The sequence below is a fragment of the Sinocyclocheilus rhinocerous genome, unplaced genomic scaffold (assembly GCF_001515625.1).
Source record: "Sinocyclocheilus rhinocerous isolate Xijiao unplaced genomic scaffold, SAMN03320098_v1.1 scaffold6, whole genome shotgun sequence".
NCBI lineage: Eukaryota > Metazoa > Chordata > Actinopteri > Cypriniformes > Cyprinidae > Sinocyclocheilus > Sinocyclocheilus rhinocerous.
Window position 1 is genome coordinate 195,409 of NW_015661999.1, and position 19,970 is coordinate 215,378.

Sequence of the window (19,970 nt, forward strand, 5' to 3'; positions counted from 1 at the left end):
GTCACATTGCAATCGTGTTGATATTGATATTCGGTGAAACATCATGGCCATATAATGTTGCTTATCTAAATCATATTTTGTAATTATCTTTTGTTCTACCGCAGTATGCATTTATACATTTGTTACTTTGTGTGTGCTGTCTCTCTCACACACTCACTCAGGCTGTGCAAGCCTCATCTGGCACGACATAAATGCATTATCAGTCGCCGTTTACACTGAATGCAATTAAAATTAGAATCATTCTCACGCGAAACGACATGTTTACACACGACTGTGAGTGTGCGCGTGGCTGTGACGTCATTGCCGGCGCCGCTGGCAATAAAAGGATCGGCTGATTCCGATCACTGGCCGGTCAATCGGTGCATCTCTATTCCACAACATGTTGTAAAGAATATAGACCCGAGTCTGAACAAACTGCTTCAGTTCATAAATTCTCATCATACACAAAAGCTCACCAAGGTCAGTATGCCCCAATACTTACCGCCTTGTTCTGTGACTCAGCCCTGTGGCACGAAATTCTCGCCTCATGTGTCGGATTTTATTCTGTTCATATCAGTTGAATCTGTAGAACTTCAGAAAAGCTGTCCTGTTACTGAGAACCGACTGAATCATTTTAGGCTTTTCTCTGTTATTATTGTGTGAGTTTTTTTCACCATGCGTTTTGCACCATGCTTTTCAGTGGGTTTCCCTTTGAGTTTTGTGATCAGTCTTCACTCAGTTTTCCTTGAACTCTTTGTAGCTCTTTAATCTCTTCCTGCCTCTTTCGTGCAATCTGAATCACCAGAAGTATTGTTTAGAAGTTAGATCTAATGAACATGACCAAAAACTGAACTTGACTGTTTTTTCACATCATAAATGATTCTGGATTTTAGCCCAACCGCATTTTGAAAACTGGAAAAGGTAATCTGCGCAAAGCAATAAAGGTAGTATATAAATGGTCAGTGACTCAGGTTTATTGGTGACATTTGTAGTGAGAGAGAGCATTTCGAAGGCATTTTGGAGGCTGGGGACAGCCATGGCCAAGGGTTAAACCTGATAGTGACAGACCGAGCAGCGGCAGCAAATTAAAGCTCAGTGAAGCACTATGGAAAAGTACACCACGGACTGCTAATGCTGGCCTGCAGCAGCCCCATCAGTTTGCTCAGGTGTGCGGCTAGAACCAAAAATGTGAAACGGTGAGAGACTAAGAAAAAAACAGTAGTACGCAAGCACTTGGACAAGATGCTGCTGATTCTGGCAGACTCTGATTTTGGCAGATTTATGACCTAGAACTTTTATAAAATAATTCATGTAAATATAGCTTCACAATCTACTGGAATGAGGCCGTGTGCTATATCCACCAGCCTCATAAAACATTCACAAGATCCCCGTGCTTTCAGAAGCAGATGAGGGTGAGCGATTGGATAGGACTAGTGGTCCAGAATCTTTTTTGATGGGTGTTGTCCATGTGGGGCATATATTCAATCCATAGTGACAAAAAAACAGACCAACTTTCCCTTATAAAAAATTATACATCCAATTTATAATGTGCTTTTCTTATATCAAACTGAACAGGTAACCTTGATAAGCAATCCTGCTCAAATGTATATGGTTGGTAAGGTGCTTTAAAAAAAAGTATCTTATGCTCAGCAAGGCTGCATTTATGTGATCAAAAAATGTTAAAGATGAAATATTATTGCAATTTAAAACAATTCCTATTTTAACATATTTTAAAATGTAATGTATTCCTGTGATGGTAAAATTGAATTTTCAGCAGCCATTATTCCAGTCTTCAGTGTCAGATGATCCTTCAGAAATTCAATTCAATTAAATTAAATTCAAGTTTATTTGTACAGCGCTTTTTTACGATACAAATCATTGCAAAGCAACTTTACAGCAAATTAAGTTTCTACAATATTTAGTGGTAGCTTATCAGTGGTGACTGTCAGTCAATGTACATATGGCAGAAATGTACAGAAAAATAAATTAAAGACGTAATCAAACAGACGATGAACACTATTAACAGCAATTATTATATGATGCAATCAAACTTATAGCAAAATGTGGTAGTTCTGCATGTTGTTTCAGGGTTGGCATCATCTGAGGTCCTCTGAGGGGTTGGCATCATCTCTTCTCAGGTGTTCTGGATCCAGACTGAAGCTTGTGTAAATCCTACCCGTGGCAAAAACAGAGAAACAAAATAGAGACATAATTAGCGTAGCTAATCATAAGTTAATGTTAATCATAACACATTTCGGCTTGTGACAGGAAAGTTATTTTTTTTTTAAACATTTAAAAATAATTTAAATTCAAGTTAGTCATTATTATTATATGGTTGTTAATAGTTTTACTATTAATATTATTACACTTCTGTTCAAATGTTTGGAGTCAATACGTTTTTTAAAAAATATATTAATATGTTTATTTAGCAAGGACGCAATAAACTAATCAAAAGTGACAGTAAAGACTTTAACATTGTTACAAAAAAATCTATTTGACATAAATGCTCTTTGGTGAGCATAAGAGACTTCTTTCAAAAACATTTAAAAAAATTCTTACAGAACCCAAACGTTTGTAAACAAACCCTTTATTGTTGCCTTTCATATTGCTTTTTCAACCAAGTAAATGCTTCTTGTGGGTGCAATTTTGCTGACATCTAGTGGCCATTTATTGTTCATTTAGTATGCTAGTAGTCTCATCAACTAGCACTGTTCATTTAATTTTCCCTATTTTCAAGATAATGTTTCTATTGATGATGTAAAACATATTATCCTTTGTATTATCATCATTTACCCAGGGATATAAAGGTGAAGAGAGATTCACATCCTTTAAAGCCTGTATGAAGAAGGAACTCACTGCTAAATAGGTAAGTTCATGGTTGAATACAAAAAAATGAAGTGGATATTATGCAGTGTTTTTAGTTTGGCTTCAAGATATTGCCCTGGAGAATTCAGAATTAATGATACTGAAGTACAGCGCTAGCAACTGCTCAGCATTCAGCCAAAGCTCTTTCTCTAGCATCAGATTACTCTGTAAAATTAATGTCTGCTATCCAGAGATACAAGATACCAGCCTAACACAGTGTATTAGGACTTAACACAGTAATAGAATACATCCGAGTTTAATAGGAGAAAATTATTGGTCATCCAATCTTTTACATTTTTAACACACTCCGTTATCATTCTCAAATCATTCTAATATGCTGATTTGATGCTCAAGAAACATTTCTTATTATTATCAATGTTGAAATCAGTTGTGCTGCTTAATATTCCTTAATATGTTTTGTGGAAATTATACCTTTTTTCAGGATTCTCCAGCATTTATTTGAAAAAACAATTTTGTTGTAACTATGTGCATGCCTTTGCTGTCACTTTTGAGCAATTTATTGGATCATTGTAAAAGTATTAATTTCTTAAACAAAAATCTTACTGGCCCTAAACTTTTGATTTATAATTGAAAGTTAAGTGTTAAAAAATATTAAACCATATGGCAGTTAGAGAATGGCATTTTTTGTGTACTTTGCTTCTCTATTAGGGTACTCATTGTTATTATTATTATTATTTTATATACAAATTCATCAATCATCTTCCTCACTCTTTTCATTAAGTGCCATTTTTAAGACAGGACATGGTAAGAAAATACTTCAAATTTTAAATGGACATCAATATATTTTTATATTTTGTTTTATTGAAGCTCCGACCATTTTAACTTGAAAGATGGCCAGTCATAGCTTTGTATTTTAGAGTGTCAATTACCTGGCCAGCTGAATTTCTGGTGTTTTTGGCATTTGGACACACCCCTTTAGCAAAGTAATTTAGGGCCCTATGTTTTATTTTTTCACTAATTCTGTTTTATTTTTTTCCCAATTCTGTTTTTTCTGCTTTCATTTTTCTGGACTATGTTTTAATGGTTAGAGTTAAATTTTATTAATCAAAAAGCATGTATAATTAATTGAAATCATGAAACTTACACAATTTTACATCAATTTTTTAAAAGTTTAACCAATTTTTTTTAACAAAAATTCATATTTAAGTCGTATTTTTGCGGCTTAATATTCACAGACACTAGTCCATATGTGACCTTGGACCACAAAACCAGTCAGCTGAATAAATAAGCTTTCCATTGATGTATGGTTTGTTAGGATAGGACAATATTTGGCCGAGATACAACTATTTGAAAATCTGGAATCTGGGGGTGCAAAAAAATCTAAATATTGAGAAAATCGCCTTTAAAGTTGTCCAAATGAAGTTCTTAGCAATGCATATTACTAATCAAAAATTAAGTTTTAATATATTTACAGTAGGAAATTTACAAAATATTTTAATGGAACATGATCTTTACTTAATATCCTAATGATTTTTGGCATAAAAGAAAAATCAATAATTTTGACCCATGCAATGTATTTTTGGCTATTGCTACAAATATACCCCAGCGACTTAAGACTGGTTTTGTGGTCCAGGGTCACATATCACGTTTTGATTTAAGTGTACTGAGCTACTTTTGATTTATTAATCCAAAATTTGGCAAATTCCATTTTTATGACTGAATTCCTCTATTCTGTCCATGTTTTCCGCATTGTGGAAATCATAGGGCCCTAGTAATTGGTCCCTAAATCATCCACTTACTCTTTACACTTTAATAGTGTGGCGATACTTGTAGGCTTTAAACAGTGGTCTCCATCATATCTGTTGCTACACTGCATGCTGTTTACTCCCAAGAGCTTGAAGGAAATGAGGCCGATTCTGTGCCTCAGAACGTTATGGTTTCTATGCTGCTTTGTTACTTGAATGTCAAGGTTAGGACCTGTGATTCAGCTCCGATCAATAAACCCATTTCTGCATCTGGGCAGTGGGCAAATTTGTAGCTAGTCCACATGATTAATTTGTTTATGCTGTGAAGTGAGTAAATACAATTGTTTGAATGACTCACGGCTCAAAATGATGTGTTTTGTCAAATAACCTCAAAATGTATTTCAAATGATAACATCTAATTAAACTGTTTTTATTCAAGTCAAATAATTTATTTAATATGACAGAATTAATGTATATATTAAGTTACATCAATTAAAGCATTTTTTAAGATGGCAAAATTTGTAGAAAATAGCTCAGCAAGGCAACACATGGCTGTTTTCAAACTGGTTTCATGAACACTCTTCCATTTTAATAATGAATTAATTACTTTTGCTTTAAATATAATTTCATTAATGCTTCTTTCCATATTCACATTTCAGTATATAGCTAAAAGACACTTCTAGAAAGCTAAAGTGACACAGTAATCCTCTCATAGATCATGGATGAAGTGAGAATGAGATGCATCCACAGCGCTATGAGAATCTATGTTAATGTGAGATGAAATTAGATTAGTATGGGAGCTGAAGTGCATTCCTGTCCAGCTGCTGAAAAATGATCCTACAGAGAGCATTGAAGCCATGAACTCAGGATGATGTGCTTACTGACGGGAAGTTTCAACTGAAGCCAAGTGAATCTGAATTGAAGCGTCACATATATTTGAACGACTCATTCATCCATAAGAGCATGTACTCACTTAACCCTGATCTGCACACATCCAGGTCATGAGTGCCTTCAGCAGTTCAACCATTCACTTGGAGTGCTAATAAAATGTCTGATCAAATAGTTCATTGGGAAGGTCAGAGACCACAGTTCAGATGTCTATGTCAGAGGGTGATAAAGGTCAAGGACCTCCACATCTGTTGGGTTGTGGGGGTCTTGTTGAGATATGGCCATTAGAGAGAATGGATGGGCCTGTGTTTGAGGGCGTAGGTGATAAATGAGGAAGAGTGGGGCGTTTCTCAGTTCTCTGATCTCTACTGTGAAGTGCTCAAGTACAGATGAGCTTCTGTTTTGTGTCCTGCAATGAGCACATCTGGGACATAGAGCGGTCACTGTTCTACTCTAGGCATGGCTGCTGCAGATGCTGTATCTGTCAGTGATAACATGCCATGCTCCAATTGAAGTCACTGGGCATCTTATTTGCAATCTCTCCCTCGGTACGGCCATCCGGCCCTGTGTCATGTTTTAATGGGTCTTATCACAGTAAATGTGTAACAGAGAGAGTTCTATATGCAGTCTCTGCTGGTCTCTTTACAGTAACATTTGTTTCAGTCAAAAGAATAGTGGAACAGTCAGCTATAATATTAATGATATTATGGATAAAATTAAGGGCTGTGAATTGATTAAAAATATATTATACAAGATTAGGCTATATGCTGTTGAAAAGTTGTGGGTCAGTAAGGTTGTTTTTTTTTTTTTTTAAAGAAATTAATACTTTCATCCAGCAAGCACACAGGGAGGATGAAATGAATCTAAAGTAACAGTAAAGGCATTTACAGTTCAGTACAGTTCTTTTGAACTTTCTATTCATCAAAGCAATATGTTTTCACAAAAATATTAAGCAACTTTTATCAACATTGATAATAATACAACATGTTTCTTCTGAAGGACCATGTGGTTCTAAAAACTGGAGTAATGGCTAAAATTCAGCTTTGGCATCACAGTATATAAATTACAAATAATAAATTAAAATAAATTAATGTTACATTTTTAAATATATTTAAAAATGTTTAGGAAATGTAAAATAGGAAACATTAAAATAGAAGAGTTATTTTAAATGATAATAATATTTCACAATATTACTGTTTTATTGTATATAAGCTGATAATCTATTTTCCTGTGATAACTGATTAAAGCCTGATATTAAAATAACATTCAATTTTATCAAAAAAAAAAAAACAAATTTTAAAATCAGACATTGCAAATTCTACAGTGAATTTAGGCATCACAAAATAAAAAAATACAGTATGAAAAATATTTTTTTATTTACTCTAGGTTACATTTAACAATGTTATTAAAGGGTTAGTTCACCCAAAAATGAAAATTAGGCTGCGTTTTACTCACCCCCGAGGCATCCTAGATGTATATGACTTTCTTCTTTCAGACGAATCCAGTCGGAGTTATATTAAAAATTGTCTTTGATCTTTCAAGCTGTTTAATGCCACTCAGTGGGTGTTGCATTGCTTCAGTCCAAAATAACTTAAATAAAAATCGCCCATCCATAAAAAAAAGTGTCTCATACGGCTCCGGGGGGTGAACAAAGGCCTTCTGTAGCGAATTGATGCGTTTTTGTAAGAAAAATATCCATATTCAAAACGTAATAATCACTTGAATCTAGCTTGCGCTCACTGTTGTAAACAGAAGCAGTTCCGGGGGAATGACGTATGAGGTCGGCTTTGATTATGATTGGTTATAACAATAAATAAAGCTACTCTCAGATCATCATGTAGAAATCTCAAAATTAATGAAATTTCTTTCAACTTCCAACCACCAGCCTGACTTATCTAAAATATAAAGTATTAATAGATAGAAATATTATGAATTCTAATATAATATATAATTTAAAAATAATAGAATTAAATATTTAAAGCTAATATAAAATATCCTTTAAAACTAGTGTTTAAAAAAACTCTATAAAATCAATGTAGAATTGAATCACCCAGTCTTGAATATGCATCCTGTCTTTTAGCATTTCAAATATGCAGTATACATTAGAAAGACTTTTCACAATATATTCAAATTTAGAGGCGCCACAGTGCAGCTTATAATAATAATATAATAATAATAATAATTTATTGTCATAGCTTAAACCCAATTTGGAGGACTCAAGCTTTGCTTAACCCAAATGAAAGATACCATTGTTTAGACTTTAGCACAGGTCTTAGGATCTGTGAAATTTGAGCCATTCCAATTTGAACAGAGATCTGGTTTCAGATATCCACACAAGCTGCTGTCTAAGGCCATGCAGTACCCAGCCTCAGCACTTTTCCCAGCATCTGTGCTTTCCTGTCAATTGTGGTGGCACCAATTAGAATTAGTGTGACAGTAGTCCTCAGTAGGGTTGGGTATCGTTTGTTTTTTTTTCGATACTGGTGCCAAATCGATACTTTTAAAACGGTTCCGGTGCCTAAACGGTGCTTGAACTGATACTTATTTAAAAAAAATAAAAAAAATAAAATATAAATAAATAAATAAAAATTCCCCCAAAAATGATGGATTGGCCATTAGCACTATAAACACATGATGTCTGTTTCATTCATACTGGACGCCAGAGGGCGCCCTCGCACAGAAAATCCACATATCCAGTCACAGAAGTAGCAGAACTCATGACGCACCGAAATGAGGCACCAAAATCTGCGTTCTGGTTCGGTTCTAGTTCATACCGGTTACATAGGTACCGGTGCCATATTGGCATGACTTATCACACTGTGTCATTATTCATTTAACAAAAACTAGGCCAAAATGGAAAATTCATGGGTGACAAACTAAAGACACGCTTACTGTTAACAGAGGGTAAATAATGGTCAGGCACTGCTAGTCAAATATCTTTGATTAACTGGTCATCAGCAAGTGTGTGCACCTCTGTAAAAGCAGAAGTTTTCACAGTTTGCTGGTCTGGAGCCTTTAGGTGTGTGATAACACACTGCCAAAGAGGAAAGCCATCAGCAATGATCTTAGAGAAGCAATTGTTGCTGCCATCAATCTTGGAAGGGTAATACGGCCGTTTCCAAACAATCTGAAGTCCATCATTCCACAGTGAGGAAGATTATTCACAAGTGGAAGACAGATCAGGAGTGGATGTCCCAGGAAATTCATCCCATGGTCAGACCGTACAATCATTGCAGACAACCCAGGAACTACACCTCAGACTCTACAGGCAACAATGTCCTTTGAACAGACAAGACCAAAGTGGAAATATTTGGCCATAATTCACAGTGCCACATTTGGTGAAAGCCAAAAGAGCATATCAGCACAATCACCTCATACCAAAAGTCAATCATGCTGGTGGAGGGGTGATGATTTTGGGCTTGTTTTGTAGCCACAGGAGCTGAGCACCTCACAGTCATTGAGTTGACCATGAACTCCTCTGTATACCAAAGTATTCTAGAGTCAAATGTGAAGCCATCCATCCGACAGCTAAAGCTTGGTCAAAATTAGGTCATGCAACAGGACAATGATCCCAAACACACCAGCAAATCTACAACAGAACGGCTGAAAAAGAAAAGAATCAAGGTGTTGCAATAGCCAGTCAAAGCCCAGACCTCATCCTGACTGAAATACTGTGGTGAGAGCTGTGCATAAACAAATACCCACAAACCTCAATAAACTGGTGCAACGTAGAAAAGATGAGTGGGCCAAAATTCAGATTACAAAAAACGATGTCAAATCTTATTCAAATATTATTAATTAACATCATTCATTGCTTGGCTTTAGTTTGTAATAAAGACCCATGCTCCCTTCTTTTTGGACAGCAGCCTTTAAACCTCATTCAGCATTTTATTTGATTATCACTGCCTCAGTGAATGACAGCTTTGTGAAATATCGGGAAAGGCAAGACTTAGGCCTAAATAATGCATGGCACAAGCCTATGAAGCAGTATGTCATCAGAGTCAATGAGCCCTTGTGTGGATTTGTAGACCCTTGAGTCTCAAAAGGGCCTTTCGCACCGCTTTAGTTCCAGAACTAAATGTACAGTACTAAAGTACTGGGACGATTTTGCGCGAACTATTTCCCAGTACTATTTAAAGGGTTGCATTCGCACCGAGAGTGTGTACTAAGAAGTGACGTAAGCCGGTCGACAGCGACGTCATTTGTGCGCGGCGTTCAACAACAGAAACAAAGAAAAACAACATTAACAACAGGAGGATGGAAGACGCTGTGATCGGAGCTGTGTTTTTGTTGCATCTCGCGGGTTTCACAATAATGGACATGGAAAGTCGACGTATACGTAAAGCGATTGAAAGAACGGAAAAAAGGACTAAGAATCTCCAACGACAACTGGCAGTGCTACATTTGCTACAAGTGCCTGCACTTCAGCGTCCGTCCATCTATCGCTGTTCTCCATACTTGCGAAATAAGTTGACACAAAGTTTACAGTGTTTACACGGCGTTTTAAATCATGGCGGGTGAGGGCGTTTTCATACGCGTTTGGCCAATCAATGTCTACTTACGTCACGATTAGTACCAGTTGTGCTGGTTAGACCCTGCTCCGGAGTAGGAGCTAATTTGGAAAACAAATGAACAAACAAAAAATCTGGATCTCCATGTCTGCCATGCAAATCAACTGTTCCTGCTCATTCCCAGACTGGATCTCTTCTGTCCACTTTCCCTAATTGCAGATTCAATTATTAGATTTGTCAGTATTAATATTTTTATGCTTTGATTTTTTGGGGGGGGGGTCAAACTGTAACACCGTGTGTCCCAACCAGACACGATGTGATAAAAAGTATCTTTTCCTTGTAGTTTTTGTCCTAACCACCCGCGACAGCGACAATAAGCGACATGGGATTCTATTTTATGAACGGTTTTTATTTTCTGCGAACAACATACACAATATGACAGTGATATACTCAGGTAATGATTATGTGCTTTATTCAGTTTGGCTAATAAACGTTCTACGTTTCTTATTTATTTGGTTATATATTATACATGTTTACTTAGGTATACAAAACTGGAAATAGGCTAAGTAAACATTTATAATATATAACCAAATAAATAAGAAACGTAGAAAGTTTATTAGCAAAACGAGCAAGAAAGCTTGGAGGCATGGCATACACCTTGATGTCAAATAAAATAAATAAATGACACAAAGTTTAAATAAAGTAAAAATCAGCAAACAATGTGGAACCAATTAAATAAAAAACGTATGTTTAAAAAAACTTCCAAAATCAGGTAAACAGAAAAAGTCAACATGTTTTTCAAAATCCAAAATATTGCCAAACAGGCGCATTTGCATTTCGTTTCGAAACTAAATCATCCACGATCGTCTTGTCTGTCTCACCCCACTCTTCTTGTCAGTCAGCTCGACTCACTCTCCTCACTGGATAAATGAAATCTGATCTGTGATGCGACTGTCGTTCGGCACGCTGCATTGAGCAGCCGCGTTCAGTTTTTAATTGTAGTGTCTGTTCTTTTACTGAACTAAATGATTTTTATTACTATAAAAAATCTAAACGACGGTGGGGGTCGGTGACGCAGTGGGCAAGTGACGTAACCGGTGTTGCGGCTTAACACCGGTATCACCGTCAGCACCATCTATCGCGGCAAGCCTAGTCCGGTGTAGACACGATGTAAGTTAATGTAGCTTTCTGATGCTGCGTTTGAATTTTCATGCCACATTATTTGAAATTAGCGCGGGCCAAACTTTTTTCTCTCACGGGCCGCCTATCGAGGAACCCTGCCCTAGGCAGTCCTTGAGTCTAACAAGAAACATGACTTTTTATAGAGAAAAGGAAGTACTCAGAGATGAATGTATGATGGTAAGCACTAGGCAGGGATGAAATGGCCATAGGGAACATTAGGACTTTATTCTGATGGGCACTCTTGTTTTGAATGTCCAAACCAATACAAAGCAAATATATAATCTGATATAATGGGAGGGAAAATCTCACAGACTGGCCCATATAAGCCACAATGATGGCAGCATCTCCCTGCACAAATTAATAGAAATGTTTAGTAGAGGTGATATAAATCCAGTTAATTAAATGCAATCCTGTTTTTTTTTAAATGTACTTTATTAGAGATGCACTGATACAAAATTTGTCAGCCGATACCGATGTCCGATTATTCAGAATGATATCTGCCAAATGTTAAAAATATATATATATTTTAATCCAAACAGAAAATGTAGAGAATACAGAGATATATACCGTATATCGCATTTCAGCCAAAAAATAGCGAGATGTAATTTTTTTTGGCCATATCGCCCAGCACTACTAGCAACCCTGGCTTGAACTATGGGTGGTTCATGGGGTCAAATAGAACTTGCGTTAACCGTGCTGCATTAATGCATTATTATTGCTTTAACCTGGACAAAACTAAATAGGCCGATAGTACAGATAATTGCTTTTATCGGCTGATACTGATTATTGGCCAATACATCGGTGCATCCCTATACTTTAGCAATATGATAGTATATTCATTTTCAGGCTCACTCTGTTTCTGTGTGTAGAATTTGTCGCCAACAGAAATCACTCAGCTGTGTGCCCTCATACCGGCTGGACGAGCTGTTATGATTCTCCTCAGCTCTGACATTTGAAATGGACTCAGCAAAACAAGGGATTTTAACAGAACAGTGTTTGAAGAGGCATGATTCACTGTAGGAAGCTGTGAACCTGAGAAATACAAAAGATCTTGTGAAATACAAAGATCTTGTGCAATCAAAATGGAGTGTAATTTTGTTAATTAAAGGGTTGCTTTTGCAATGTGAAAACAACAATTTAAGAAAAACATTTATTTTAAATGTACTGTATAAATATATGTGAAATAATATAGTTAAAATCAATATATTTTGTTATTTAATGTGTTGCTCTTGCAATATTAAAAAATAAATAAATAATTTATAAGTAATAAAAATAACAATAAATATTTTATTTTAATTAAAACAGTATAGGTAAAATCAATATATTTAACAAGTTTTAATTTTGTGACATGCACTGTTGTTGGGTCCCAGACTATCCCTGATGATGGAGAATGGTAGATAGACTACAAAGAAATGTTATTAGCTATGTATGTATTTGAGTCCTTATACAGTAAATCAAAGCATAACAGAACTCACTGTAAATTTGTAGCATTGATGATTTGTGTGTTCCTTGACAAACAGCCCTCTCATATTCTACTGCAGCGTGAGGAAAAATCCTGTCAGCTACATTCTGGCAGCCAGCACATTATACCGTGCTAAGTAGAATGCAGTTGAAAAGACTGTGACAACACACCGAAGCAGTGCTGATAAAACAAGCATTTGAGTTCAGTCAGGTGGCAATCAGAGTCTTGTTTGTTGTAATTAAAAAAATTCTCTGATGAAAGCCCCTTTCTGTCTTTTTTAAACCTCTACAAACGACTGCTGGGATGCTTCCAAGGGGCAGTGCTCATCACAAACAGCACATCTGTGGTTCTCAGCTTTGCCTGCAGTCATACCAGGAACTGCAGAGTAGCAGCCCTTGCTGTGATTGTCGTTACTTGGGCCAGGAAAAAGATGTGCAATTGCCAATTACAGAACTGGGGGGGTATGCTGCACAGTGAAGGAAACAATCCCGCACACTCAAATCAGATGTGAGGACAGGATGGCGAACGGTGCAAAACAGCTGCTCCCCGGCTCTCTCTTGTCAATTTAGCCGCAAGACAATTTGAGTCACGTGCCCCTATTTTATTAGACCTGGCTCCAAGCCGTGCATCAGCAGGTGACACATAAGGGCAAGGAAGAGGTGAATATGACGATGTAGAGTAGATTTTCAGGCTGTCAGAGGAATACAGTCAGAATAACTCATAATTTGTTGCCAATTGAAAACACACAGCCTTGCCTCTGCACATTGGTTGGGTAGGGCTGTTATGATTATTTTTTGTTGTAAAACAGACACAGGAATATCCACAGGAAGATTCCTGATATATTAACCAGGAACCTATGTACCTATGTACTCACCCTCATGTACTCACCTATGTACTCGACCTTTAAAATTGTATGTGTTTCTTTCTTCTGTGGAAGGTAAAAGAAGATATTTTGGGAAATTTCACAGTGTTTTCTTTTTCTCAATACAATGGAAGTCAATGGCCACCAAAACTGTTTGGTCACCAACTTTCTTCAAAATATATTCTTTTGTGCGTTACAGAAGACAGAAAGTTATGTAGATTTGGAAGCATACATATTACTAGCATATTGGCTGTTTATTAGTACTTAAAAAGCATGTATAAATGCCTTATACTGCATGACCATATTTTAGATCCATTAATCCTACCCCATACCTAAACCTAACAACTATCTTACTAACTATTAATTAAATCAGCAAATTAAGAGTTTACCAAGTCAAAAGTCGGAGTTAATAGTGAGAACTGGTCCCCAAATTAAAGTGTGACCGAATTTTCATTTTTGGGTGAACTATTACCTTAATTTAAAAATAAGGTGGATGCTCCTCATTTTTTGTGAGTCATCTGGTTTTTGGTTTTTCATCAGGAGCTGAAAGGCCTCCGTCTCTCGTCTGGGTGTGGTTGCAGTAGGAGGATGAGGATTCTGTTGTGTCTGCTTTCTCTCAGCTCTCTGGCTCTGAGCTATGCATTGGGTAAGTAGGATCTGATCTGATGTCTCCCATCATCTCATCTTATTCAAGATCCCATTTGCAAATATACTTAGTAAGTTTTGCTCAGCGCTTCCCCCATTAGTGAAACTTCGTTACCACTCACCCGTTGTTGTTGTTTTTTCTGTATTCCCTCTGCTCCAGTATTTTCTTGTTGAAACATAATTGAAATGTACATTGTCACTTTGAGCATGTCTGTGAGGGGGGGGGTGTGCACAAATTCAGATTAATTATTCATTGTGTTATCTTAAATCAGTGGGCAGAAGGGATTTGATTTACTTGAGAGGTGTTTTTGATGGCTGAAGTAATCCAGGCCCCATTAAACATTGATAAAAATGTGCATTTGTCCATAAAGCTATTAACTTGGCAAATGGTACTCTAGTCAAAGTTGTACTAGTCTCACAGGCATAAAATCTGGTCCACTTTGCAGCAAATTCTGGCCAGGAGCCGCCATCGGACCAACATAAGTGACCAAGCAAAATAATGCCTCAGCAATGTTGGTCTGCAACTGCCTGCATACAAAACAATGAAGATGCAGAAATGTTTGTAGACTTTGTAATCAGAATTCAAGTTTATACAAAAATTATAAGTACTAAGTTATTTCACAGATATTTGTTCTTCAGCAAATCTGCTCACTTCTTCAAATGTACCTACTTTTAAATCAGACTTTGTTTCCAGACAGACAGGTGCAGCCAGCCAATCAGAGAACAGTTTCTGCCCATGTCCTAGACCCGCATTGCTCATTGTTTGCTCATTTATTTGATCACAAATACAGCAATATTGTGAAATATTATTACAATTTAACTTTTCTGTTTTAATATATTTTAAAATGTAATTTATTACTGTCATGGCAAAGCTGAATTTTCAGCAGCCATTACTCCAGTCTTTAGTGTCACAAGATCCTTCAGAAATCAATATGCTGATTTGGTGCTTAAGAAACATTTTTTTATTATTACCAATGTTGAAAACAATTGTGCTGCTTAATGTTTTTGTGGAAACTGTACTACATTTTTTTCAGGATTCTTTGAGTTAATAGAAAGTTCAAAACAACAGAATTTATAATATTTTGTAACATTATAAATGCCTTTACTAACTTTTATTCAATTTAATGAATCCTAACTGAATAAAAGTATTAATTTCTTTAGAAAATCTGTAATGTGTAAACAGCAAAACATGGTCAAAGAAAGGAACAAATGATTTGAGAATATATACAATTCTCATATTCATTGTACTGAGAAAAATGTCCAGGTTCGGATGTATCATCACAGACATTGAGAAGGAATTGGCTAACAAAACAATTACTGTGTTTCTAGTCTAGTACAGAGAAGTAATTATATATAGAGACTTCAGTGGAAAAGAACTTAAGTGGCAGTTTGGAGCTGTTTATCCCCATTACTGGAAGCAGCCAACACACCACTGAATTTCACTGTAATCTCAGAGCAGAAAAGCTCCCGGGGAGCCGGCTCCCCTTCTCAACTCATCTCTCCTCCCCTGCCTCTCTCTTATTGACCTAGATTCTTGTGGGTCTCACCAGAACTGCATACACACACTGATTTTCACACATACATGCATATATGTACACGCCTGTGCATTCAGAACCCCAGTGAATTATAAATTACAAATGCATAAATCAAACAAAAAGTCTGCACATACATAGAGTGATATGTATATACATCAGTTGTTGAAGCCCTAAGACTGGCAAGAGCGGCTTCCAAATCTTCTATACTTATTTTGCTGGATCTAAACATAGAGACTGAAAAAATTAATTATTAATCAGTATTTTTGTCTTTTTTTAAAGATTGTTTTAAAAATATATATATATTTTTACTGGAAAACAAGATAATATGCATAAGATGATAAAACTTATTTTTAAATAATATATCTTGAATTCACTTCATTTTTCTTCTTTGAAATTGTGTACTTGTTTAATCACTACATACCAATGGGGAAGCAAATTAAACTTAATTCAGTACAGTATATTCTCTGAAAACAATATTTATATCTGCAATTTACTCGAAAATTAGTGTGTCTTGTTTTAAGAATGTTTAGATATTTTTTACTGGAGAACACGACAAAATAAAACTGATTAATACTGATTTTTTTTTTTTTACAGTATTCTAATCCATCACAAATTGCATTTTAATACACAGTCTCAAATCCATTCGAATGTAGACATTTATTTGAATGTAGAAAAGCAAAATCCTAGTCACAGATGCACACACTGACACAAATACACACACGGTCCCATATAGTCCAAACTCATTCTTCACCCAACTCATAATGCATCATATGCGTTCACAGCTACCTGGAGACTTTACGGTATTCAAACTCCCCTGTTCCCCTCTGTTCTGTCAAAATATCTGAGTGCATGCAATTATATCTGACAGCTTGTATCCCCTGCTGACTTTCCCCGAATGGAGTACACTCCCACTCTGAGTGCAAATACGCTGTAGTTGTTAGGCACGAACGACCCCCCTGTATCTGTCTGTTTGGCACAATATACTAGCTGTCAAAGGAGGCAGTACAAAAGACCTGAGCATGACAAGACTACTTCAGCTAGATTATCTCACAGACACTTTTCCATACCCTTGACTTTCATTTAGTGTGCTGTTGTCTAGTAGTTAATTATCTGGTAACTAACCAGAAGGCTGTTGGTTCAAACCCTTTTAAGAGTGATTCAGGGGGTCACCATGTTAAAATTAATGCATTAAGACTCTTATTTGATATATAAAGAACCATTTTTTGACTCAAAAGCATTTTGTGACAATCTTTGTTGAAGTGTTTCTCACAGACAGTAATGGTGGGCACATTTTTGTAGGTGGGGATGTGTGTGTGTCAGGTCACGACAGTGGGCCTGTGTTTGAGGAGCAGCCGTCTAGTCTGATTTACCCGGAGGGGATGCCAGAAGGCAAGGTGACCCTGAGCTGCCAGGCTCGCGCCAGCCCTGCTGCTATTTACCGGTACTCAGATCAGGTTTTTGGCACTTACACCTTATCGAGCAATACAGGACCTTTGTTTACTAAGTATGACCTATCCTTTAACACAAACATTGTAAAAAAATATATATTTTTACAAAATATAAATGATTAAAAATATTTAAACATCCCAAAAACAAGATAAGATCATTTCTGAAACATAAATACACTACAGTTCAAATGTTTGGGGTTGGTAAGATTTTTTAAAAAAGTCTGTAATGTTCAAGGCTGCATTTATTTGGTCAAAAATACAGTAAAATCATTAATAATGTGAAATATTATTACAATTTAAAATACCTGTTTTCTATGTAAATAGTTAAATAAATAGTTATTTAAAGTTATTTAAAATAACTGTTTTCTGTTTCTGTTTTAATTTCTCAAGTTTTTAAAAAGTCTGTAATGTTCAAGGCTGCATTTATTTGGTCAAAAATACAGTAAAATCATTAATAATGTGAAATATTATTACAATTTAAAATATTTATTATTATAGTAAATAGTTAAATAAATAGTTATTTAAAGTTATTTAAAATAACTGTTTTCTGTTTCTGTTTTAATTTCTCAAGAAATATTTCTTCTTCTTATCAATATTGAAAAGTGCTGCCTAATATTTTTAGGAAACCACGATAATAATTCAGGATTCTTTGATTAATTGAATGTTGTAAAGAACAGCATATATGTGACCCTGTCTGTGAAATCCATAATTATGAGATAACAAGCATCAAAGTTTGATTTCAACCATTAATTTCACTATGATTTGAATCTTTGACATGGCCTTACTCAGTAAATATTAAAGATATAAAGGTTATATTTTCACAGAATGTTCTACATCTTTATAAAGGATGATTTTATGTAGAAAACAGTAAATCACAAAAAAAATGACTTTAGATGGGTTTTCACAGGCAGGGTCACATATTTGAAATATAAATCTTTTTTTAATATTATAAATGTCTTTATTGTAATTTGGCTAAATTTGATGTATCCTTGCTGAATATATTACTGACCCCAAACTTTTCAACAATAATGCAATTCTTTAAGATAATAAGACTTTTAATTAAGTTTTTTTTTCTAGTTATATACAGGTGCAATAAATTAGAATGTCGTGGAAAAGTTCATTTATTTCAGTAATTCAACTCAAATTATGAAACTCGTGTGTTAAATAAATTCAGTGCACACAGACTGAAGTAGTTTAAGTCTTTGGTTCTTTTAATTGTGATGATTTTGGCTCACATTTAACAAAAACCCACCAATTAACTATCTCAACAAATTAGAATACTTCAGAAGACCAATAAAAAAAACATTTTTAGTGAATTGTAGTGTGAGCCAAAATCATCACAATTAAAAGAACCAAAGACTTAAACTACTTCAGTCTGTGTGCATTGAATTTATTTAATACACAAGTTTCACAATTTGAGTTGAATTACTGAAATAAATGAACTTTTCCACGACATTCTAATTTATTGAGATGCACCTGTACATAAACTTCACTAACATTTGTTGTATCTATGATTAGAAAAACACTTTGTCATTGTGGTATGAAAAATAAACTTTAAGATACTGTATATTCTCTGAAAACATGTTTCAGTATACAATTTTGCTTCACAAGCATTTAAAAATCTAATTTTAAGGAGGTTAAACATATTTTTACAGGAAAACTAGGCAAAAATGCTGTTTAAGAAAATAATTTGAAATACATAATGCATGCTGTCCCAATTAAAAGTAGACTACTTTTATCTAAATTAAATTAAATTAATCATTAATTATGTACTTTTTTGAAGTTAGAATCTGTTAAAGTTAGATCTTGTATGTGATTTCTCACAGGTGGCGTGTGAATGGCACTGAAATAGCATTTGTTGAGGATTCGCACTACACACAGGTCGCAGGAAACCTTGTGATCAATAATCCTCAGAATGGACGAGATGGTGGGTCGTACCAGTGTCTCGCCATCAACCGCTGTGGCACCATTGTTAGCAGAGTGGCTAACCTCAAATTTGGCTGTGAGTACAAACCAAACGATTTTGTTGTCCAAGTGTGAAAATTAGGCCTTTCTGAATAAAAGCAGCAGTAGTTGAAATCACACTCTACCGCTACTGATTAATGTTGTGTGCATTCTAGACCTCCATGATTTCCCCCCTGAGAGTAGAAGCCCTCAGACGGTCCATGAGGGTACGGGAACCTTTCTTGCCTGCCAGCCACCAGCTCATTACCCAGGTATGCTTACACACTATCAGTTAGCAAACATTTCACTCTGTATTTAACCTGATCATTGTATCTATTTCCTCAAATATTAATATCTTGCATCCATTTGCTGCCATCAAGCTTTGTCCTACCGCTGGTTCATCAATGATTTCCCCAACTTCATCCAGCCAGAGGCCGGCAGATGGTTTGTTTCTCAGGTGACAGGTAACTTATACCTTACTAACGCAAGAGCCAATGACACGGGCAACTATTTCTGCTTCACTACCATCAACATGGACATCAGCACCAAGAGCATCTTCAGCAAAGCTGTCCAGCTTACTGTTTACCCTGATGGTTTGTTAGTTTCCCTCAAAATCAAGAAACAAGCTCAAGTACATACTGCTATCAAAATAATATTTTATATATAAAAACAATACATCTTATATTTTGTTCTTGCGCCCTTTGGTTCCACAGCAAACCCAAGGAAAGCCACTCCAAATATCAGAGTGCGTTTTCCCGCTGAGACGTACGCGTTGTCAGGACAAACTGCACAGCTGGAATGCTTTGCCTATGGCAAGTAAGTCCCCCTTAGCTCCCCACTTCCCTTCAGAGATCACTGCTACATCGGTTCAACATAATACATAACTCAGTCAGCTATAAAAATTTAAAAATTTTTCTAACATCCTCTTGCTCGCTCTTTACTT

The 19,970-nt window shown here is 35.7% G+C and overlaps 1 protein-coding gene across 2 annotated transcripts in view; it reads left to right on the forward strand.

Annotated features, from left to right (window-relative positions):
• The window catches only part of LOC107727196 (contactin-2-like), a 36,084-nt gene that overhangs the window by 4,438 nt on the left and 11,676 nt on the right, over positions 1-19,970 (forward strand). The window contains exons 2-7 of one of the 2 annotated variants that reach the window (XM_016536987.1): positions 13,996-14,101; positions 16,908-17,076; positions 18,910-19,085; positions 19,204-19,299; positions 19,408-19,620; positions 19,741-19,843. In XM_016536987.1, the coding sequence (XP_016392473.1) occupies positions 14,044-14,101; positions 16,908-17,076; positions 18,910-19,085; positions 19,204-19,299; positions 19,408-19,620; positions 19,741-19,843 (815 nt within the window). In that variant the 5' untranslated portion in view covers positions 13,996-14,043. The remainder of the gene's footprint in view (positions 1-13,995; positions 14,102-16,907; positions 17,077-18,909; positions 19,086-19,203; positions 19,300-19,407; positions 19,621-19,740; positions 19,844-19,970) is intronic. The other variant, XM_016536988.1, reaches the window with a different exon arrangement.